General features: G+C 43.1%; 2 protein-coding genes across 2 annotated transcripts in view; both read right to left on the bottom strand.

Moving 5' to 3' along the window:
- The window catches only part of pnpla4 (patatin-like phospholipase domain containing 4), a 62,499-nt gene that overhangs the window by 19,208 nt on the left and 17,976 nt on the right, over positions 1-25,315 (bottom strand). The gene's annotated exons all lie outside the window — the stretch shown is intronic.
- pudp (pseudouridine 5'-phosphatase) overlaps positions 17,391-25,315 on the bottom strand; it is a 29,657-nt gene continuing 21,732 nt past the window's right edge. The window contains exons 4-5 of the mRNA XM_074627834.1: positions 18,264-18,487; positions 17,391-18,054 (exon numbers count right to left, since the gene is read on the bottom strand). Coding sequence (XP_074483935.1) covers positions 18,311-18,487 — 177 coding nt within the window. The 3' untranslated portion in view covers positions 17,391-18,054; positions 18,264-18,310. The remainder of the gene's footprint in view (positions 18,055-18,263; positions 18,488-25,315) is intronic.

Genomic DNA, 25,315 nt, shown 5'->3' with positions numbered 1-25,315 from the left:
TTGACTTCCAGACGAGGGAACCAAAGTGCTAAAATGCTAACTAATTTACGGGTTTTAGGTCTCATTCCTGTAGCACTCTATACTAACTAGTAGTTATTGCATTAGTAATGGAGGCAGTTGCATTAAAGATGGGAAGAAACAAGAAGAGAAGAGAAGAGGCAAGACGGGAAGAAAGATCAGAAGTCAAAAGAGAGGAGACAGAAAGAGAAGAGAAGAAACAGGAAGAAAGAGTCATAAAGTCATCACTTTACGTGAAAAAGCGGTAATACTACGAGAATAAAGCCATAACTTTACGTGAAAAAAAGTTGGAATATTACGAGAATAAATTCATAAATTTAAGTGAAAAAAGTCGTAATATTACGAGAATAAAGTCATAACTTTACGAGAAAAAAGTCGTAATATTACAAGAATAAAGTCATAACTTTACGAGAAAAAAGTTGTAAAATTATTAGAATAAAGTCATAACTTTATGTGAAAAAGTGGTAATATAACGAGAATAAAGTCATAACTTTACGACAAAAAAAAGAAAATAACACGTAAAATTACTACTTTATAATATTATGACTTTATTCTCATAATACTATGACTTTTTTCTCTTAAACTTATGACTTTATTCTCGAGATTTCAGATTTTTTTTTTTTTCCCTCAACGTGGCCCTAATAGTCCTGTTTTATACAAATGTGTTGCCTCTTAATTTCCTTTCAACAGACAGCTTGCATGGTGCCGCTGCACCCTCAGCAATCAGTGTGACTAAATATTTTGTACCAGAAGTCAAGTGCTAGCGTAGAGCTCTCTTGTTTTTAAGTCTTATCTAATGAGTGTATTTCTGGACGAGGGGTCAGGAAGAGTCATCGCTGAGTTTTGACATTGCTCCGTCAGAGCAGAGCAGCCTCTCTTTGGCACACCGAGCAGAATGCAGATGCCCTTTCTCTCACTTATTTCTATTCCCCCGTGGATCTGACCTGAAAAGGTTAGGCCACTATTCCGTAAAAGTCAAGCCGCCGCTCAGCATTGTAGTTTTCTTTAAAAAAATGACATTTGGCTTGACATGATTTTTTTTTTTTTACTCTGGCGGTTCATATACTACCATTTCTACACAGCAGAAAACAGTGTGGGCGTGTGTCAGCGGCGTTCATAACAATGTATAGCAGAGTTTTTCCTCCACTCTGACCTTAGATCCTTGTTTGTTATCACCACAGATAGATTCTGAGTCTGCGGAGGGCAATTTGCTCCGTAATTAGCTGTCACCTCGTTGTGTTTAAACTTCGTAATAAAAATGTCAACACGGTGTTGCTTAGCTTCACAGCTCAGAGAGGTGTCGGCGAGCAAAACTCCTCGGTGTAATAAGGACTGTATGGATTTGTAAGAGCTGAGACGAGGCCAAAAAAAGAGACCACGAAATCAGGAATAATTGATTTTACTATTGTCTATTCACTAGAGGTAGAAATACTGCAACGGAAGTTACATCCTGCTGCACACCAAGCAGAGCTGGAGTAGTTTATTTGTACTCCAGACCTCAGCCAGGACTGCAGAACCCAGTGGGACTATGTCATAAAGTACTCTCTGAGAAAACTTTTGACTATAACAGCTCCGTAGACCTGAGAAACATTATACGAAAGAATAGAAATACTCTGCAGCTGGGCTTGAATAATGAATGTCCTCTTTCAGAGACACAGGTGGAAGAAGCATCAAGTTGTTATAGTGGTAAAAAAAAGATTCGGATTCAATGCAAAACAATTTCTTACGGAGCCCCAGAAGGGACACGGAGGGGAAAAGATATCGAAGATGTGCTTTTGCAAGAAAAGTTCAAGGTGACTGATCAGAAAACATTCACATGGGTTGACTGACGGAAATAACATTTTGTCCTATCGACCTATCAGCTGTGAGCTCGACATCAGACTGGAGACGTAACCACTTATCTTCATACGCTTGTACTTTTTAAACAGAAAACACGTTTAATATTGTGCTATTTACTGGAAATGACACACAATATAGCCAACAATGAGGAGGTATCATATGGATAACTCCTCATTTCAGCTTCACCAATCAGCCGCTCCTCGTCTATTTATGTGATTTCAACGCGAGCGCCAGGAATAAATAGAAACAGCTGAGCGTCTGACAAAAGTTCAGCTCAAAACGACGTGCAACGTTGCGCTGCAAGACCTGTAGGATAACTTCTACTGGGTGAGTACTGGTTTCTTTTTGTTGTTATGGAGTGGGATCAGGGATTTAAATCTATAGCACTGTAATACTTACGTCTCATATGTTGGTAAATGTGCACCTACTGCAATCTGTGTCTTTAAGAACATTTGGCTGCTGAGTTCAGGGCACGCGGTTAAATTAACGCTCTGGCTGCTGTCCGTGGTGCTGATCTGAGGCTGGTTTAAATTTGGTGATCTGAGGCTGGTTTAAATTTGATGATCTGAGGCTGGTTTAAATTTGGCGCTCTGGCTGCTGTCCATGGTGCTGATCTGAGGCTGGTTTAAATTTGGCGCTCTGGCTGCTGTCCGTGGTGCTGATCTGAGGCTGGTTTAAATTTGGTGATCTGAGGCTGGTTTAAATTTGGCGCTCTGGCTGCTGTCCATGGTGCTGATCTGAGGCTGGTTTAAATTTGGCGCTCTGGCTGCTGTCCGTGGTGCTGATCTGAGGCTGGTTTAAATTTGGTGATCTGAGGCTGGTTTAAATTTGGTGATCTGAGGCTGGTTTAAATTTGGCGCTCTGGCTGCTGTCCGTGGTGCTGATCTGAAGCTGGTTTAAATTAGTTCTCTGGCTGCTGTCCGAGGTGCTGATCTGAGGCTGGTTTAAATTTGGTGATCTGAGGCTGGTTTAAATTTGATGATCTGAGGCTGGTTTAAATTTGGCGCTCTGGCTGCTGTCCATGGTGCTGATCTGAGGCTGGTTTAAATTTGGCGCTCTGGCTGCTGTCCGTGGTGCTGATCTGAGGCTGGTTTAAATTTGGTGATCTGAGGCTGGTTTAAATTTGGCGCTCTGGCTGCTGTCCATGGTGCTGATCTGAGGCTGGTTTAAATTTGGCGCTCTGGCTGCTGTCCGTGGTGCTGATCTGAGGCTGGTTTAAATTTGGTGATCTGAGGCTGGTTTAAATTTGGTGATCTGAGGCTGGTTTAAATTTGGCGCTCTGGCTGCTGTCCGTGGTGCTGATCTGAAGCTGGTTTAAATTAGTTCTCTGGCTGCTGTCCGAGGTGCTGATCTGAGGCTGGTTTAAATGTGGTGATCTGAGGCTGGTTTAAATGTGGTGATCTGAGGCTGGTTTAAATTTGGTGATCTGAGGCTGGTTTGCAGGATGGGAGTTGCATGGTGAGCCTTTCCATGGTGGGACGGCAATTGTCTGCTTCGCAATTGTCTGGAACGGTTGTGTGCGCACAAGCGTGCGCTCATGTTTGGGGCGAGGTCAGTTGTCAAAGCAGCGGTGGTATTTCCTCAACTGATCTCAACACGGCTGCCGGGCCACAAACGTTCTCATTTTACAGCTAAACCGTACACTACAAGATGATTCTGAGAAGGAGAGAAATAGGCATTACAGTAACAGATTCATATTTGATCAGCGCTGCCTAGTTTGACACTTAAATCTATAAATTCTCTCCAGACTGGCTGATTCTAAGTCAATCTAATTGCAGGACACAATATAAGTCAACCTAACTCCTTTACTTGGACATGTTTTTCAGTGTATATGGATATTGTCTCAACATTCATTTTAGCTTGAAAAGCTTTTTCGAACACAGCTGCAGGCCGCGGTATCAACATCCATTCAGCCAGCCACAGAGCTGAGAATGGCTGCTGCTGCTTCATCCTTCAAGGATGGCCAGACAATAGGCTGCTTTTGTCTTTTTTTTTAACTTTTTTTTTAGTGCTGCTGTGGACATGAGTAACATGCATACATTTGTCTGTGCGGGGGAGTGTTTGTGCAGGTTAGCGGCTCCTCTGAGTGTGTCTGAGGGGGCTTGCGGTGTAGAGTGTGTGAGCACGCTGAATTACATCTGATGCGTAGGTGTGTCCTCTGAGACTGCGAGCAGCTCTTCAGGGGGACGAGCTTGGAGACAGCAGACGTGTAGTACCGCCTGCTGTCATGTGGGGGAGCAGTTGCTCTGTAGCTGCTAATGCTCCTAGATCTGCTTTTTTATTCAGCTCTCTAACACATTCCAAAGAACCTTCCTCTGAAATAGATGTGCTTTAGTCCCGTCAGTCGCTGTAATACAATCACTTACCTCGGAGATGTTACCGATATCCATCTATGCAGTGGGCTGATTTTGCAGCTGACATAAAACATCCCATAGTCGCTGTTGCTATAGCAATCCTCCACATCTCTAGCCGGACCCCTGCATGCTGCCACACACTTTGTCAAGGTGGATGGATTTCCAGATCAAAAAAAAAATAAAAATGTCCGTGTAAAGAGGCGGTTATGTCAGAGCTGTTGGAGGGAAGGTTGGGGGTCATCAGGAGGCGATGGCTGCCGCTGCATCGTCCTTATCATCCCGTAAAAAGGAGGTCATCTTTCTTTTTTGTTTTCCGCTTCTATTTTCAGCCTTTTCCTCCACCACTGATCGGGGGTAGTTATCACCCGGGGATTATACAGCAACTTTATCCATTATTCATGACTCAGCAAAAGTAATAACACTTCCTCCCAGGGCAAAGCAACCAACTCCTTTTTTTTTTTTTAGGGTGTTTATATTCCCAGAGGTCTCCATTATGAATTATGAACCATAATACGCCATGTGAAGTCCGGCCGTTGAGCTGGAGTGGTGAGCGTTCTCAAACTCACCGCTGCTACACCTATTTGTTGAGCACTAACCGGGCTTTAATGTGACATCTCTTGTCTCGGTTTTCAGCCTGTAATCAATGCATTAACTCCAAAGCACCAGGAGACATGTCATCATTTCAGTAATTCATAATTCAGACGATGCTGCAGCAGCACTGATGCCAACACAGCTCTCACAAAACACCCCGACACTCTGTCCTCAGCATTCGGTGAATTTGTCACGAGTGTATGTGTGCTGAGTCATGCCTTCTGCTGACCGCCTGTAAACACACACTGACTGTTCACACCACTCCAGGTAAGTGAGTACTTCAACACACACGGGGGGAGGAGGGGTGTCAACAGGGAGAGAGCAGCTCTTAGATGTTTTCAAATGTTAAATTCAAAAAGCGCACAGAGGCCGAGCGACTCTCCTCCATCTCTGCTAGTTTGTTTACCGGCGTGGCGTCCCATGAATGCATCACCTGCTTATCAAGTTTACCTCTGTGGAGCGCACGTTGTGATTTACTCTGCGACATCGATGAATATCTGTGTGTTGATCAAGCAGGAGGGGAAAAATAACACCACAACAGCTACTGTCGTATGGTCCTCTCTCTAGGTTCATGGTGGAGAGGAGGTCGTGTTGCTCGGGCTCTATCTATCTCGACGTGGAGAGGAGGTCGTGTTGCTCTGGCTCTATGGATCTGGCGTGTAGACGAGGTCGTGTTTCTCTGGTCCTACCTATGAAGAGGAGGTTGTGTTGCTAAGGCTCTTTCTGGTTGGCGTGGAGAGGAGGTTGTGTTGCCCTGGCTCTACCGGTTTGGCGTGGAGAGGAGGTCGTGTTTCTCTGGCTCTATCGATCTGGCGTGGAGAGGAGGTCGTGTTACTCTGGTTCAACCTATATGGCGTGAAGAGGAGGTTGTGTTGCTATGGCTCTATCTGGTTGGCGTGGAGAGGAGGTCGTGTTGCCCTGGCTCTACCGTTTTGGCGTGGAGAGGAGGTCGTGTTGCTCTATCTTCTATCAGTTTTTCCTTATCCGATGAGAGGGTCGTACTTTCAAGGACAGAGGGTGTCGTATCCTGTACAGATTGTAACAGTAAAATAACTATTACCTAAGTTTAATTAACTATCAATTTACCATTTATAAATTATGGTTATTGTAATTATTATTTGAGCATATTGAACAATAATATACAATATACATTTACCTCAAATAACTGAACGCAATTATTATAGAACTTAATGAAAAAGATGTAGTCTTATTGTATTATTATGCACTTATGGGATTGGAAATATGAATGCAGTTTTCCACATTTGAAACTCAGTCAACTAAAGCCACTGTATGAATCATAAATGATGTGATTGTATCATCTTTCAAACTATTCGGACATAAATGTTTTTTGGGGGTTTTAGAAAGCTCAGACAATCCTACTGGGAGCGCCGAAGCCAGAAATGTTCTACTTCTCCACATAGTGACTTAAACAAGCATTTACTTCATGGAAAGATCACTTATTTGCATATCATGGATTTCCCCACAGACTGAGTAGAGCTCAAATAGAATAGAGGAGAGCGATCGCTGTGTGACAGAAGAAAGGATTTTGATTCTTCTCTGCCACCCAGCCAGCTGGAAAATGGCTATCTAAAAGTTTGGCCGTCCAACATAAAGCCTTAAAATTATTCAGGCTTTTATTGTAGCAGAGACTCTGGAGATTTGATTCCATTTCTGTCTTTGTTTTATTTGTCACGAAGCAAAGCAGACCTTGTATAATTCAAAGTGTGTGCTGAAAGTCTGTCCTCCTCCTCCGGGGATCATCCAATCAGTCTATAAATGAACAAAGAGTGTTTTTAGGCCATAACCTCCTGCTGCCAGCAGCCTGCCGTCTGAGGCTCTCACACTGTGACTCGGCTTGTTCTGCACCTGCTGACATACATACATACTGTATACATCCACAGGTGAACTAGCAGCAGGTGCAACCTCCGGGTCTGAGAAGTGAAGCCAATGCTGAAGTGCCTTAAACTTGCATTCTATCTAATAACTAGCAGGGGGCGACTCCTCTGGTTGCTAAAAAAAGTCTGATTAAGCTAGTTTCAAGTCTTCTTCAATACAGCATGATGTTCATTTAGTAAATTATAGTCCCATTTAGAGTCAAATAGACCATAAAGCAGGAGATGCTTTAGGGCGGGGCTACCTCGTGATTGACAGGTCGCTACCACGGCGTTGACTGGTCTGGGAGTTGTCCGCGTTTTCATCTTAGAACTTTAACCCTTTCATAGTGTGTTTTCACTTCATCAAAGTTAATTATAACCATTTTGGTCGCCTTTAAACGTCTTATTCAACATTAAGTAGTACTTAGTTTTACCCACTCGTGTCACTTCTGGTTGCAAAAAAACAAGATGGTGACCAAAAACCAAGATGGCAACGGCCAAAAACCAAGATGTTGACCAAAAACCAAGATGGTAACCAAAATCCAAGATGGCGACAGCCAAAAACCAAGATGGTGACCAAAATCCAAGATGGCGACAGCCAAAAAACAAGATGGTGACCAAAAACCAAGATTGCGATGGCTGAAAACCAAGATAGAGACGGCTAGAAACCAAGATGGTGACGAGCGAAAACCAAGATGCTCACGGCCAAAAAACAAAATGGCGACAAGCAAGAACCAAGATGGCAACGGCCAAAATGCCGAACTGAAGGCTTCAAAATAGCAGTCCACAAACCAATGGGTAACGTCAAGGTGACTACGTCCACTTCTTATAAACAAGTCTGTGCTGTCTCTGTGGACTTCTCCCTGCTCAACCCAGCCGGCAAAATAAAATGTTGCCTTTGTACGTTTCTGCAAGCCTCGGATACGTTGAATCTTGACGTTTCTGAACCAGAAATACGTTTCATATTAACATTTCTACATACGTGTTTATCAACGTTATGGTGTTGTAACCGAAAATGCATTCTCAATGACGTTTAGGTTTAGGCAACAAAACTACTTGGTTAGGTTTAGTACAAGATAATATTTGTTTAAAATAAGTACAACTCTTTTGGTTTCACATGAACACCAGTCTCCTGGGTGAAAGTCCTGTGTTTAACCCATCGATCCACCCCAACCTCCTCCCTATATGGAGATACGTGGACTTTGATTAAAAACGAACTGAAGACACATTTCCCTTGAAACATAATTGACGATGCTGTTTCGGTGTATGGAAACCAGGCTGCCCTGCTCCGTCCATCTCTCGAGCAAAGCTCCATCACTACCCTGCTACACACCACCACATACTGAGTTTCGCTGGGACCCCCCTCCTGCTCACATCTGACCCTCCCTTCCTAGAAGTGGACCACAGCCACCTTCCCCCCCAATACAGTGCTTGTTTCACAAACAGAAGCCTGTTGATACTCCTCCTCCTCTTCGGTTGGATCACGTATGATCCAACGGAGCCCATCTGTTTCTTGAAGCATGTTATAAATAATCCACGGTCCGTGATGCATGTTATCAATATTATATAGCAGCGAGCACGTCTCCAAATCTTGAACAGTATCGGGTGCCAGGTAGTAGTAAGAACAGAAGAAACAATAATATGTCAATATTATGTGTCTCAAAACAGTAATGTGCCACCTCAGGACATGGATATACATGCTATAGTGCTGCATGAGTTGGTAATTCTTAAGTTTGGCATGTTAAAAACCCTCTTCAGACTCTGAATCAAACTGTTTGTCCCTGCAGCCAGAGAGCCCACAGGAAACTGTTCCAGGCTTCCGTCAGCTTGCGTCAGCGACGATGAGCTCAACCTGGCTGTGATTTTCATTCTGACATGGACGACACGTCTCCATCTCAAAAAGGAGAAAAAAGCCTTCCTTCCACCTCCTCATGAAAACTAATTTAACACAGCGCTCTAAATTTAGCATTGCAGCTGTATCCTGCTCTCTGCTGGATTTGATTTTAATGTTGCATGGAAAATTCCTGCCATAATGGCAAACTGTTCATTCAGTTTGTAGCGGTTTGGCTAGGAGCCGATTCAGGGACAGAGATCAGGTTGTTTAGGTATAGGTACCAGTCAACCCTACAAAGGACACATGTTTTAGGTACATGACCCCGAAAGAACAACCAGATAGCTCAAACACCAGCAGACAACAAGCAATACAAAGCACATGTTATTTCTGTAGAAAAAGGTTTCCCACAAAACACATTTCCAAAAGGAAACGGGTATTATACTGTACAAAACATTTTCTAGGTGACAGGATTGTCAATCTGAACATTGAAGTTCATTGGGGTCATAAAATAAAATGACAACTTCTCTAGGTTTAGGCAATACAACTACAACTTCTTTAGGTTTAAGCAATACAACTACAACTTCTTTAGGTTTAAGCAATAAAACTACACCTTCTTTAGGTTTAGGTATGAAAACCACAACTCTTTTAGGTTTAGGGAATACAACTATAACTTCTTTAGGTTTAGGCAATACAACTACAACTTCTATAGGTTTAGACAACAAAACTACAACTTCTTTAGGTTTAGGTAACAAAACTACAACTCTTTTAGATTTAGGCAATAAAACTACAACTTATTTAGGTTTAGGCAACAAAACTACAACTTCTTTAGGTTTAGGTAACAAAACTACAACTCTTTTAGGTTTAGGCAATAAAACTACAACTTATTTAGGTTTAGGCAATAAAACTACAACTTCTTTAGGTTTAGGCAATAAAAATACAACTTCTTTAGGTTTAGGCAACAAAACCACCACTTATTTAGGTTTAGGGAATAAAACTAAAACTTTGTGTGAGTGAAACAATAATGTCCACTCAAGAGACTGTCCTCCCAAGAAAAACGACAGCATCAGTCATTTCAGCAAATGCCCAAAGACAACATATGATTACGTTCAAGCTACAAAGTCCTGGAGCTGCTGGAGAAATGATGACTCTTGGCCATCGGGGGTAAAGGAGGAAGTGTGGCGATGTTGTTAGAGAACCACAAACTCCAGAGGGGGTGGAGACCGGGGTGCATGGATAGGACGGGAGACTGCTTTGTTTCACGTCCCGACAGTCAACGTTGGATCTTTTAACCATCACTACGTTTGTTCTGAACCAAGATATTTTTGTGCCTAACCGGAACCAAACCTGAACCACAGCAAGGTCAGATACAACTATCTTTCAAAAGTGATGTCATGGTTTTGGACAGACCGAGGATGTCGTCCGGCTGATGTGGTATGAGTCATTCTAGAGGGCAATGACAAGTGGGTACTTGGTGCTCCTCAAGGTCCAAGGATTTGAAATCTCTGAAAAGCGAGTACTGTAGGTTGTCAGAGCTTTTGGTGATTCATCGGTGCCTTCAAACAAGGTCATGTATGAGTTTATATAAACCTCAATATGTGTTGTACTAGTACCTCCAAAATACGAGCTTTATCATCAACAAGTTCATCATCAGTTAACAAAATAATGATCAACACGAGGTCCAACTTGTCGCTACATGTCGTGGCCTTCCTGAGTGGATGGAGTTGCTCATATAATTGAGAATTTTGTTGTTAAACTGCTGTTTTAACGGTCAAGAATTAACCTTGAAGCCCGACTTTGCCATCCCCAAATTTCTTGTTCTGAAGCATGCCATTAAAATGCAGATAACAACAAGTTTATTCAACCCTATTTTATCATTTAGATACAAGAATGTTTCTGTAGCCATACAGAGAACCAGAGTTCTTCCTCTCCGTCCAGCAGCAACACTTAAACACTTCCTTCATGTACTGTACAGTGTGTGGACAGCTGGAGGCCACTGTAAATTGAAGAGCTGACTTCCACTGGAGACACAACTCTAATTCTATAGTCTTGTCATCTTTCGCTCGCCTCTCTTCTTCTGCCCAACTGTCCAATAAAAAAGTCTATAAGAAATATGGATAAAATTAAACTGCCTCTACCGTTTTAAAGCAACAACAAAGGGAGCTCATGGACAAACAGCTGGAGTTGTTTAATGCGGCGTGTTGTCATGGTTTGAGTGATATTGACATCTTGGCTGATGACGGCCTGGAAGAGAAACACTTCCATCGACCCGGCTGGCCCCCGGAGCGCCGACGTGCCGCTCGGTGCCTGATCAGAGCTGAGCTCTGAGACCGATTGACGGAGCTCAGAGGAGCCTTTCCTGGCCACTCAGCGCGGTGCTGATACGCCCATTTAAATGGAGGAACAAGGGGGCATCCCTCACTGTCCATTACCATCCCGACAGGCCTGGAGCGTGGGTCATTAAAGGCTGCTTTACAACAAGGGCTTGTAAATGGAAGGTCTCCTGATGGTTAGGTACTGTAGGAGGAGAATTAGTCATGTGTCAAATGATTTGGTATTAATCCTGCTGTAAATATGAGGGCGTTTTTAATCCATTAGCATGGTGGGGTATGAATTTATTCTTAATCACTTCTGACAGACCTGATGGAAGCAATGTTGTCCCTCTGCCCCGTACAGCGACGTACTTCAACAAGTTGGAGAATAATGATGGTTAATGGTTTAGGGACATAACTCAAAAAAAAATTATGCATGATTTTGGTGTGAACAGAAAATGTGTTCTGAACAGACTTTATATGGTAATATTAATCATGCTAGTGGCATGGCTCTATGAATGGCAATGTTTGTAGGTCCAGACTGAAATATTTCAACAACTATGGGATGGGTACGTGTGTCGTAGCTTGACCAGCAGCTCCACTACGGGAAGCTTTCCGGTGTCAGTACATAACCGTATCCCTGCCGTTTATCACGGTTAACATAACTGTTAAATACGTTAAGCTCTGAATTCAGCACAGTTATCGGTGGGCCCATTGGTTGTGTTTACTGACAGAGAGGAAGAATCTTGTTCATGTATGACGTTGTTTTTCTGCCTGTGACAGATCGCTACCACGGCGTTGTCCGGTCTGAGAGTTGTCCGTGTTTTCGTCTTACAACGTTAACCCTTTCTCAGTGTGTTTTCACTTCATCAAAAGTTAATTGTAACTTTTATTGGTCGCCTAAAAATTGTCTCATTCAGCATTCAGTTGAAATGCAAAGATGGTGACGGAAAAAAAACAAGATGGCAATGGCTGGAGAGCCAAGATAGAGACGGCCAGAAACCAAGATGGTGATAAGCGAAAACCAAGATGGCCATGGCCAAAAACCAAGATGGCCACGGCAAAAAAAACAAGATGGCCACGGCCAAAAAACAAGATGGCCACGGCCAAAAAACAAGATGGCCACTGCCAAAAACCAAGATAGCCATCATGGCGACAAGCAAAAACCAAGATGGCCGTGATGGCGACAAGCAAAAACCAAGATGGCCACAGCCAAAAACCAAGATGGCGATGGCCAAAATGCCGAACTCAAGGCTTGAAAACGGCAGTACACGTGGGTGATGTCATGGTGACTACATCCTCTTCTTATCTACAGTCTATGGTTCAAATACAGATAATACTAATGCTACTTCATGCTAACTAAGGTATGTGGCTACAGAAGCTTTTTTGTAAAATTGTGAGTAAACTAAAGAACTGTGTTGCACATCCATAACGGCACAACTGGGCCGAGGTACTGTGAGACGTGTGGTGTGTTGCAGATTCTACTGTAAAATGGAAATGTCGCTCCAAGCAGACTTGATGCCCACATACATAATTCAGGGAATCAAGGGCGACCAGCTCTCCTGACGTGTTCACGGTGAAGCCCGAGGCCCTTTTTATCGAACCCTTTTTCCTTTAAATGGCCGTATTCTCTCGACTGTACACATTTATATTCCATTTATTGCAGCTGTAACAGGTAGACGTCTTCCTAAAGTGGAGGGCCGTACCAGTCGTCCTCACGGCTCTGATGTACGGGGAAAGGAAGAGGCGCTTTGTGGGACACTTGTTCACACACATACTGCCGGCTTCAATGGAAGCTTTAAGCCACGTAGTGTACGCCTCAAAAGAGGAGAAGATTAACAGCGAGAGATAAAAAGATTCAGAGAGAAGGCTCTGAGAGAGCGTGCAGACCGTGGAAAATGAGATGCTGATGCTCTGTTAGCTCATTTGTCACTGTTCTCCTTTGCAGGAAAGCCCCTGTAAAGTATTCATGGGCTCCCTTTTACTTTACATTCTCCTCTCTACATTAGATCACTATTGACTATCGCTGAGACCTCCATGGCAAAAAAATCTTTGAGAGAACAGCGACGACGCGCCAGTGTGATGTCGCAGCTGAGGCAGAATGTCTGCTGGGGCATACCGAAACGACTATTCCCTCGCCAGTTTAACACCGGCTGTGTCTTACAAGTGGAAAAGCAAGGTGGAATAGATATAAATGTGATTAAAAATTAAGTCAGGAATCAATTCCTGGCATAAATAATTCAACAGACCAGCGCAGGCTCGAATTAAAAGCATACAGCATTATTAAAGAAAGAATGAGATTGCGGATACAAGCCGGCAAAATGAGTTTTTCGTCGTAGAGCGTCTACGGAGGGGGCTCCGAGTAGAGACGCTGCTCCTTCACGTCGAGAGGAGCCAGTTGAGGTGGTTTGGGCGTCTGATTTGGATGCTTCCTGAGTGCCTAACTTTTGAGGTTTTCCAGGCACGCCTAGGAGACTCCTTGGTAAACCAGAACATGCTGGAGAGATTACATATCTCATCTGGGTTGGGAAAGACACTCTTGGAGGAGCTGGAAAACCTTGCTGAGGAGAGGGATGTCTGGATAAGTGGCAGAAAGTGGTTGGATGTATGGACAATATTATTCATATTTGCTATTCATCCCGAGGGCAACATGAACGTCTGCACCATATTTGATGACAATCCATCCAATTAGTTGTTGGTATTTTCATATGTGATCTTCAACGGCAGCATTTGATGACAATTCAGGAAGTTAATAAGGAGAAAAAAAGACACATCCTCTTGGAACCATGAACATCTGGACATCAATTTGTGCCCATCCATTATGCAGATGTTGTCTCCAAAGCGATAGAGCTGTACGCACGTTTACACACGTGGCACAACAGCAGTAATTTCATTATTATTATGTATCATCTCCAACGTAGAGACAGGATTGATTGGGATCTAACGGTATATCCCAATCTATAGGCTACTTTTCTTCACCTCAGACAGGAGGTGACCCAGCCCAACGCCTTGTCACGGCCATCGGCGTTAGATACCAACGCTTAAGGCGTGAGACGCACCAAGCTTTCCAGTAAGTGAACCCATTCGCGTTAATATCAAACGATCAGGGAAAGTCCGCTGATAGTGTGGTGACGTAGCTTTTAGAGCAAAAAGACACACTCCGGGCGGGTTTGAAGGTGGATGGGTCCAACAAACTTAGACTTACATCCAGGAAACTGTTGTTCATGTCCCGTGTTCACGGCGTCATTTTCACTGTACAAACATACTAGTTTTAAGCCCAACCATGTTGATTTTTCCTAAACCTAATTATAGTGGTTTTATTGCCTTAAACTAAGTAAGTGTTTTTGTTTACTTCAAAATAGGGATGCACCGATACCACTTTAATGGACCCGAAATTGAAAGATGTTTAACGTCATGCTGCCTTAAAGTGGCATCGGTGCCGTTGTATCGGAGCCGTTTTGCGAGTACGAGTACAAGAGCACAGTATCGGACCCGACACTGGTATCGCTGCATCCCTAGTTTGTACAACTGAAAAGAGTGGCGCAGAGATATAAAGATTGCGGCTGCCCTGATTATCGTTATCGTTATTGATTAGTGTGCATGATGTCAGAGCAAGTCAGACACAAATCTAATGGACATGTGTTGTGTGGCGATCGATTCTGCGCCAGCCTGGCTCATCATGAACGAGCCTTAATAATAAGAACTATACTGTAGTAGCAGACAAAAGATCCCCCCTGTGGCGTGTTGTCTAGCGTGCATAACTACGACTTCCCTGTTTCTTTTTCTTCCCACTCATCTAAAAAATATTGATAAATCCTCCATGACGTCAAACTCCCAAGACACCGAAAAGACAACAAATAAAGTTATTAACATGTTAATGTGATATTGTCTGGCCTTAATCGTGCATTAAACTCCTCTTTGCGTTTACAAATCTGCTCCCCAACATCGTCCTCTTCTATCACCTGCTCCTCTAATCAAATTTATACTCTCATCACTGGAAGCTGAATAAAACATGAGGTTCCATTTGCATCACTGAGGAAGCATGGAGTCTCATAGCAAGTGCGGATAGCAGAGCGTCCGCATCCTATCTCGTAACAGACAAAGTGCTTCTCGCGGTCAGAGTCCTTCGATATCTTCATCTCCATAAAATCCCTTCTGGTTCGAGTCGAGGTTGCACACTTTGGCAGCAGAATACAAAAATGGCATCCAGCAGAACTACTCCCATTGGATCTTGACATTCTTCTGCGCTCTGCCCCTTCTTGGCAATTCAGCCATCGCCTGCGCTTTGGAGATATGCAGACTCGAGATATGCTTTTTTTCGCTTGGTGTCAAGAATAGAGGAATCTATCTAAGTTCTGCCACCTTGCACATAGAAGAGTTATTTGTTTTGGCTTTTAAAGAAAAGGAGGATTTTCTTAAGACCATAAACACAAAGAAGTTGGCATGCATATAACTACTGCCGAGTATTTTGATGCAAACTTTTTGGATTATGACTGTTTCTGTCAGACAAATCAATTAAAATACTTAAATCACTGTTGCTTCAGTGGATTCCCTGACTATAATACAGAAGCTCCTGCATATTTAATCCCTCATTTCCTTCAGTAAGGTGATGACTTTTCTTTCCAAATCCCCCCAAAGAAAAATACAAAAGCTGCTTCAACCGCCTCCTCAAAGATATGACATCCAGTCGGTATCTTTTGAGACCGCTCGTCTGAGACAAGATTGAAGGGAATATAGAGAAAGAGGCCTGCCTGCATTATCTGATGAGCCTCCCCATCCTGCTCTCTCCACATTCTGTCAGAGGGACAGTTTGGCAGCCCCAAAATACAAAAAGCTTTAATGTTCAAAATGAGGTCATCTATACAATGTCTCTCTCTCTGGCGTCCGGTGTTTTTTCGACTTTGCCTGTAGAGGAGCTGCTTGTCTGAGTAGCTGCAGATAAAAATCCGGATATAAAAACCTGACGTTGAAGATGAATGTGTCCCACAGCCACTCTCGCCCTATCAGTCGCGAGCACAGACGAGGAGAGGAGCCTGGGAAACATGTCGGGGAGCTATCTCCCCTCCTCTCTCCTGCCCTCTTCAGTCACAGGGAGAATTAAAGTGGGAAAGGTTTGCGGCGAGGATAAAAGAGAAGGGTGATTGGCAGACATGGGATAGAAGAAAAAGAAGAATAAGAAGGGCAGTAGGGTGGATTTTATAACACGTATGTTCACAGAGGGACATTTGGACGGCTGACCCACGATTACGGCCGCCAAGCCAAGAAGCCTAAAGATAGCCGTTTCGAGAATGACAAAAAGGCTGAGGCCAGGCTGAGAAATGATTTTCGCCCCCCAGCTGGAAGCCATTATCTTGAAATGGGTCAGCGCTATGCACAAACGAGAGGAAAGATGCCAAGCTAACGCTCCTTCGCAAGCCGGATTTCAATTTCAAAGACATGTAGAAAGACATTAGTGAACACTGTTGTAGAGTACGCACACTTCCACGTGCTCCCAATCGGTGGAAACATGTTGGATGGCAACGCAGCTGAGCATCAAAATCACTTTAAAGCTTTCAATTCTTCAATTATAGCAACACAAGATTAAAAGGTGCATTATGTATGAATGGCTATCAGGATGCTTAACAGGACTCTTCTCCTGCTATATGAAAAACTAGTAAAGCTTAAAGTGAAAGAGAGAGGCTTGTTGTGAATAAGGTGATACTGAAAGGGCAGAGGTCGGCAACCTTTACTATCAAAAGAGCCATTTTAGGCAAAATAAATAAATAAGGAATCTGTCTGGAGCTGCAAAACGTTTGAGCATTGTGATGAAGGTAACACAGTTTATAGTCTAAGTATATAGTATATAAGTCTAATGCAGTGAGGGCCAAAGAGCAAATGTACTACGGAGTATTAGGGCCACATTGAGGGAAAAAACATCTGAGATTTACAGAATAAAGTCAGAATATTGCAAGAATAAAGTCATAACTAAACGAGAAAAAAAGTTGTTATATTTCGAGAATAAAGTCATAACTTTACGAGACTAACTTTACGAGAAAACAGTTTTAATATTACGAAGAGAAAGTCATAACTTTACGAGAAAAAAAGTCGTAATATTACGGGAATAAAGTCAGAAGTTTACCGGAAAAAAAAGAAGAGAGGAAACTGTAGACTAGAACGAGTGTAAACAGTCCTCCCAAGAAGAAGAAGAACCGATTACGACAACAGAGGATGCTTTTTGGATCTCATCATAAAAATGTTAATAGCCCATTATATCATAAATCCTCTGTGACACAGACTACTTCCTATTACCCAAATGCCAGTAATTTTTCTTTTTATCTGGGTATCTGGGTATCTGATATGAAGCCATAAACAGGAAGTGGACACTTACATCTAACAATACAGCCGGTGAACCGAGTGTGACAACATGACTAAAAGCTATAACTTCAATAAATGAAATGCATGCATCAGTTAGGTTCTCTGAAAATATGAATATGTCTGAAAAATAACCCATAGCCTACTTCAATCTGAAGTCAAAGTCAACATGAAGATTAACTTAAAATGAAAGGAAATTGCAGAAGTATCACGCTCCGGGTTTGTGTTATAGATTTCTTTATTTGATAATGAAACTTTAACACATTTTGCACATCAGAACAAACTGTTACACAGCATGGATGAAGTTCTATTAGAGTCGGAGCCGGTGGTATTTTTCATGCAGCCTTTGATTTGAATCTAAATGAAAATACAGGCATCCGTTTGTTAACGGTACAGCCACTCTTTGGTGAGACTTAAAGGAACAAAATGAAGCACGTTTTTAGGCCAGGAGAGGGTAAACGAACACACAGAGTGAAGTGTGAGCAGGAGAAGGGAAATAAAGCTGAGCCCCCCCCTCCTGGAGGATGAAAGGCCAGGGAAGGCGTGGAGGGGACGTGGATGGGAGTGCGGTGAAATCCTATTTGAGGGAGCACCGGCGGTGCCGGGTTGACTCCGGCGGGCCTCCGTTAAAGCCCGCTCAGAGAGAGGACACATGTGAGTCGTGGTTAAGTGTTGAGGCAGAGATGAAAGGGTGAGGACCGGATTACACCGAGGAGACGAGTACAGTCTCCGGTATTTCAATAAGGCCGCTTAAAAACACAATGTAAGACGAGGACGCTGATCCACTGTGTGTTCGTTCAACAGCTTCCTGTTTCCAACAGAAACCGTCTTTTGATTCACGTCCAAATGACGTACGTATAGAGCGGGGGTTGCGAGGACAACCGGTGAAAAATATCACTTCATTATCAAGGAGGCTGATATCTAGAAACCTCAACCATCTACATGTCTGGACACACCGAGGGTTGAATAATGAAAGCTTTCAAAAAGCAATAACGAGGTTTTGACCCCCGTTGTGACGTCTGACAGAAAACAATGAAAAGTAATTAACACCAACAAAAATCATCAATGTTCACCCATAACATGTCGAGGTGTGCAGGAAAGCTTGGCTCTTTTACTCTATCGTCGTGGTGGGTTTCTGGCTCAGTCGTACGCCGGCAGGCCAAAGAGCTGCGGCTCAAACTTCTCCATGCTCCGGAGTCGCAGCGTGGCCTCCTGGGTAAAGCTCGGGTCCAGGTTGTCGTCGGGAATCATCACCACCTGCATCCCCGCGGCCAGCCCCGCCTTCACGCCGTTGGGAGCGTCTTCGAACACCAAGCACTGTGCAAGGACAAAGGAGAGGAGAGCTAAATGATATTATCCTCTAAGCCTGTTAGGTCTACAGGATTTCACCCCTCGCAGACGCAAGCGGAGCTGAGACCGAAAAACAAACAGGGAAATGGAGCATTTCCATTTCCAGTGTGATGATATTCCTCAGAGGAGTGCTGTTTACCTGCCAGGTGGAATATCCATTTCATCTACAATTAGAGCTACGCTGCTCCCTGCAGCCAACGCGTCAGTGGCTTTGTCTATATTGTCAGTCACAGCATTGAAGATGAGTCGTGCATCATGAAACTTTCACTGACCTATTGTTTGTGTCTAGTATATGCCTACTAGTGATTGTGGAAAAACTTGTATTTTGGATTTATTTATTCATTGAAAATAAACAATCCCCCCATATATTGCTTTATTTCCTATTTCCATCATCATCATCATCATCTGACACGTAAACACAGACAACCATTCACTCTCACATTCACACCTACGGGGCAATTTAGAATCAACAATTAACCTAACCTGCATGTCTTTGGACTGTGGGAGTGATGGTACGTGTCCATGCTTCCCATTCATTGTCTATGTAAGCAGCCGTGCAATGCATTCTGGTAGCGTTGGCGGCGCGATTCCAGAAACGGAGCGTCACGACGCCTGCTCCTTATTCGCATAAAGTTGAGGTCCAGTCTACTTTATGTAAATCAAAATCGAAACTCCCGAGAATCTTTTAAAATAAACGTTGACGGATTCAGCAACTGCATTCTCAGAAACACATTTCGGTGAATTATGTTCGTGAAATAAGAGGAGAAAGTTTCCAAACGAGCCTCCATACCGTTTCCAGTTTGAAAGCTGGGAGCAGCAGCCCACGGAGGGAAAGCTTTCGTCCAATCAGGAGCTTAGTGCCTTGTTTCTAGTGACAGCCCACCAAGCTTCCAATGCTGGGAAGCGGCGCGTCCCTTCGCGATAAAAAAACGCCCCTGTGGACACGTACCAGAAGCCGGAGTACCCGGAGAGAACCCACGCTGACATGGGGAGAACATGCAAACTCCACACAGAAGGGCCCCATGCCGGATTCGAACCTGCGACCCTTTTGGATCATCGTGCATCCCAATATTTCATATTTATTTTAGAAAAATAAAATGAAAATCTTCACCCTGGCCGCAGTTTTACAAATGTCTGCAGAGACCTAAAACACCGTTTGGATTTGGACGCATAGAAAGAGCTACAAAAAAACATGTAGGCCTGAGAACTATACTACTGATGAACTATTTTGTTGTTTATGTATCATGAAGCTCATCACAGTTTAACAGAAATGTAAAATTTCAGATCCATCAGACTCAGTGACAAACTGATCTAGCTACCGATGTAATGCTTGCTCCAAATACATGTGAATATGACCCTCTTTTACAAATCCTACATTGAGTCTCTATTAACATTCCTCTGTAATCCGCTGGAATGGCGATCTCAGTGTCAAGGACAAAACTGTTCTTTCAAATAGTGAAGATGAGCAGTAAAATCCGAGGTGACTACAGACAGGTAGCGCGGAAAGCTAAATCCATACTCTCAGTGAGAAGCCGACCCCCTTTTCCTCTGAGTTAAGACCACCTCCTGGCTCCCAGTTGAGGTTCCCCCCGTAATGAGTAATAAATACAGACACTCATTCATTCCCTCCTGAACTCAGGCCAGGCCGGGGGGGAGGTAGTGGGTGAGTGTTGTTGTTGGTGTTGTGTTGCTGATGAGGATGGTGACTATGCTGATAATGATGATGTCGGTGGTGTTGGTTGTTTTTGCACTTACTTATCATTGTATTTGTACCAGTGATTTATCTATTCATATGATAATGTCCCGAAAATTGATAGCTTATTGTATCTTATATGTCGTGCTGCAAAAAACAACTGCCGTCCAGAGACAAATAAAGTATTATTAATGTCTAATATCTTTAATGAAGACAGAAGATGTGTCAGAATGAAATGCATGAAGAATGTAAGCAGTATGTTACATGCTAAAAGTGCTGAAACAGTTTCACTGAACTTGATCATTTCAGGCCTTAAAGGTCCCATATTGGAAAAAAGTGACATGTTCATGTCTTTTATATTATAAAGCAGGTTTAAGTTCTATATAAATACTGTGAAAGTATCGAAACGCTTAATCCACAGAGAAATACACACAGCCCGTATTCAGAAACTCTGCATTTGAAACAAGCTGTCAGGTTTTCTGTCCATTTGTGATGTCACAAATATACAATATTTAGACCATTTCCCGGTTTTGAATTTAAACATTCTAAATGTATCCCAGTTTGTTTCCTGTTGCAGTGTATGTGAACGACATCAGCTGACAGGAAGTAAACATGGACCCAAACTGTTGCCTAGCAACGCAATTCTGTTGCAATTACATTGAAATGTACTAAAACGGAGCGTTTCAGACAGAGGGCGAATACGGCTATATTCAAGCAGACAGTATGAGGAAAATAATGTGTTTTTTTAACATTAAAACACGTAAACATGTTCTAGTAGAAACATAAAATACAAGTATGAACCTGAAAATGAGCACGATATGGGACCTTTAATATTCCTCTAGGGACTTACCTATAGAACATATCGGATTTCTCAGGGTGCTTTCACACCTGTAGTCTTTTAGTTCATGTTCTCGCTGACTTGTTACGAACAAACTAAGAGGTCTAACAGGTAAAACTCTTTCATTGGACGGTTTTGGTGGCCAAGTATTTAAGCCAAGCATCTACCCTAAAGTGCACTGAATGTGTAGAAGTCTATTCATCTATAAAGTAACATTTGCTGACAATCGGTTTCCTTGCTTGTATTTATTGCATAGCTACACAGTATAGGTTACACAAGCACAACTTCAATGCACAAGTCTTAGAAGATATGGACTTAAGCAGCCTGTATTTCCTCCAGTCGTCAGAGCTGAATATCTTATTTCCCATTCAACGAGGCAGAGAGAGCAGGAAGAGCATTTCCTGGACAAAAAAACAACAACACTGTTTTGTTGGTAAGTAGGTAAGTGAAGTGTTCTTGGCTCTGAATCACACTGAAGAGGAGGAGTGAGTGCATTGTTTTATCCAAAAGGCTTTTTTGGCCTCTCTTGGAATCTCTCATGAATACTAGCAGAGAAATAAGACACAAAATAGTCACATTTGTATTATTATAAATCCATTTTAACCATGTTCCAACAAACAATACTGTGGTTATCTGTCCATTTACTGCCACCGCTAAAAGGCATTTATATATATATATAATACAAATAATCTTATTATGTGTTTTGTATTAACCATTTGCTAATTAACTTTGCTAAAATGTGATTAATGAAATTAAACCCTCGGCATGCAGGTGAGGCAAATAATCCTGAGAGGCTAACACAAACAGAAACCACTCGACCCATGACTTCCTGTCGCTCCACAATGTAACGCACATGTGCAAAGAGCGACAATAAATCAGGGAATCAAAGGTTGTGCATATTCCATTCATCTCGAGATGCCGATACCAAATCTGTTTAATTAAATATTGAGCCTATATTTGCAAATGAGCATTAATATATGCCACACACCTGCCCTTTAACCTGAATTTGAAAAGCCTCTTTGTTTCCCTTCTTTTTATTAAGAATCATTATTGGGTTAAAACACAGCTTTAACGCCGTGGTTGGAGGCAGCACTCGAGTGTGAATAAAGGAAACAGACGTACAATGAGTCTAAAGCTGAACAAGGAGACACAAAAAGCGGAGCCTCAGCGAAAGCCTTAAGGACCTTTGTTCGTCTCGACTCTAATACTCAGGTAGAACAAAGAGGCCTCCGCGAGTCTCTTTAAACCCTAATTGACTTCTATGATGTCACTAAGCCCGAAACTGGAGGACGTGGAACAATGACGGAGGAAACACAGAGTGCACGACGGAGGGGCCCTTCGCTAATTCCCTTGATTGGGAGCAATTAAAACTGGTAATTACCCAGTGAGCTGGTGAAATGACCCTTTAATCTGCTTCCAATGTGCTGCATTGAAACGGATGGAAACAGACACAGATGCATTGCAGCTCACTGGGCTGATGGCTGGGGTGGATTACAGATGGAAGTTATGAAAATAAGAAAAAGCTGAATGGATAGTACTATGTGCCTGCACCACAACCCACAACCCAGAACTAAGTGGTATCCAAACTTCTCCAGTCAAACGATGCTTGCAATCGATCCATTCTGTGCCCACATCTAGAACAAGATGACTGTTTTGCTCGCGAGCTTTCTTCGATTTATTGCGACGTGTGATTGGCCCACTACCGCAGCCTATACAGCCGGAATTGCCTGCCTGCACACGGCTCTGAACACACAGATGTCCGAGCCGAACGGCAACAAGTGTCGACATAGCTTACACTTGTGACTTGGTGATCACAGGCTCTGTCCTTTCCACGCTTCCCATTCATTGCCTATGTAAGCGGCCGTGCAATGCATTCTGGTAGCGTGGCGGCGCGATTCGAGAGACGGAGCGTCACGACGGCCGTTCTGAGAAAAAAAGCCGGAATATTACGAGAATAAAGTCAGAAGTTTACGAAAATAAAGTCAAAACTTTATGGGAAAAAAAGTCGGAATCTTATGAGAAAAAAGTCTGAAGTTTACGAGAAAAAAGTCATATGAGAATAAAGTTATAAGTTTACAAGAAAAAAAGTAGTAAAATTACGAGAACAAAGTCATAGCTTTACGAGAAAAAAGAAAATAACACGTAAAATTACTACTTTATAATATTATGACTTTATTCGCGTAATATTATGGCTTTATTTTCGAAATCTCCGATTTTTTTTTTCCTCCACATGGCCCTAATACTCCGTCTTGGTCTTGCTGCTGCTGCATGGAGCTGGAGCCATCCGGTTGGTGCCCCCCCAACCCTTCCCATCATCTCATTTCATCTCTTTAATGTTCCCCCAGTATTGTTTAGCTGTGAGTTGAATCCCCAATTTCTACCAGAAGCCAGACATTGTGCTTGTTGATGTCACATCTGCTTAACCAGTCAACAGCCCTGCCAGCAACACCTGAAAGAAACGTACATTTAGTACCACCTCTAGAGCAAATATAGTTCCAAGAATTCGTCCCCAAAGTTGGCAGAGAATAGTGGAAACAAAAGCAGTACAGAGGGACAGTGGATACTGATTATATTACATTAGCTGTTTGTTTCTCTCTCACATTAAAGCAACGAGGGCTCACCCTGATTTGCATCCATAGCAAGGAAAAAGGTGGGTTTTAAAGAGTCTTTCATGGGTCTGCATCACATCTGAATTGTGTAAATGGTATAAATACTTGTAAAAACATACCAGTCCATTTGGTAAACATGTATCCAACTGTTAGATAGTACAGTTAAAAGTACATGTTTCAAGTGGCGGCAGAAGGAAAACCACAGCAGCATCAGTAGTACTGCTGACTACAGTGGCTGTCACACAAAGAGGAGGTGTTCTGCTTGTTAAACACCCTCCCCCCCACACACACACAGCAACACAAAGCCTCATAAAAATGTAACAAGATAAATCCACTGAAACTCACTTTACCAACCTTTTAGAGGGAGGAAAGAGTTTAACCAGCTTTTCATGCCAACATAAATAACCTGGATTCAGAGCCGAGCAGGAACACTCGCTGACGTCAGGGACGGGGGGGGACGGGGTGGGGGGGGAATCACTACGGCTGTCGACTGAAGGTCAAACATTAGCAGCGCTGAGGGTTTAGAGTATTTACTGTTTATTTCACACACATATAATCTCTTTTTCTATTCTCTTTTGGCACAGAGAAGTACTCGTATCGGTGCATCACTAGAGGAAACAATGAATATATCAATCAAAAAATAATTGTTATAATAATTGGAATAAATTGTCAGGACAGCTTTTTTGTTGTATTTACTTTTGCCACATTCCCTGCATCTCTATTAAGCTTTAATTGTGATTCTTCACCTGTCCACCAGGTGTCTCCAGACCCTCCTCATCCTGGTCACCTGACTTCCACATCCTCCTGCACACCCGTGTGTCTCAATCCCCAATCACCATGTCAGGAGAGTTAAGATGAATCCCTGCTGTCTCAGCCGACGATCCACAGAGAAATCTTGAACTCATTTTATGGTTAGGGTTAGTTATCGACAGATCTTTCTCCAACGCTAACATTGGTTTTAGCTTAACAGGTTAACCCGGGGTCATTGGAACCACGTCACAATGACAGTTTTTGGGGGTGTGGGCTGGGAGGACAACAATCCTTCTTCAAAAAATGGTTCTTCAGAAGCAAATGGTTCAGCCTTTCAGAAAGAACCCTTATTTCTAAGAGAGTAGCAGTAAAAAGACAGTTGAGCTTTAAACACCACTCTTTAATATAGTACGTCTTTGCTGGGATTGAAGGGATACAGAGCCTTGTTTTAAACAAAGGAGGAAGGGATCTACCAGCTGTCAGTCTGTCAACGTCGCTGAACAAAGTTTCAGATGAAGCGATCTTTTAAAGTTGGTTCCCAGCGGTGCCGGCTGGTCTCTTGACTTTTCCCTTCCCTCTGGGTGGAACTGTGAAGAGACGCAGTGCCCCTCCCCTCCTCAAAAGGTGCCATGGAAGATTTACAACCTGTCCTCAGGCCTACACCCAAACACATGCAAGATTCATCAGAGCCAACTGAACCTGGAGCCGCCGTGTACCCGAGTCGGCGCTCGCTGAATGGGACGAGACAAAGAAAAGGGGACGTGCGGCGAGGCCAGAGCTGTACACTGTGACCGTTTGGTGTGCACGGACACATACAAACACCATCCCATTGTCTCAAACACAATTGGCCCCTAACACAACACAGAGTCAAGCCTTTCAGAGGGAGCGTGTTGTGGGAGGACGAC

Source organism: Sebastes fasciatus, chromosome 24 (assembly GCF_043250625.1).
Source record: "Sebastes fasciatus isolate fSebFas1 chromosome 24, fSebFas1.pri, whole genome shotgun sequence".
NCBI lineage: Eukaryota > Metazoa > Chordata > Actinopteri > Perciformes > Sebastidae > Sebastes > Sebastes fasciatus.
This window is presented reverse-complemented; position numbering and strand designations above follow the sequence as displayed.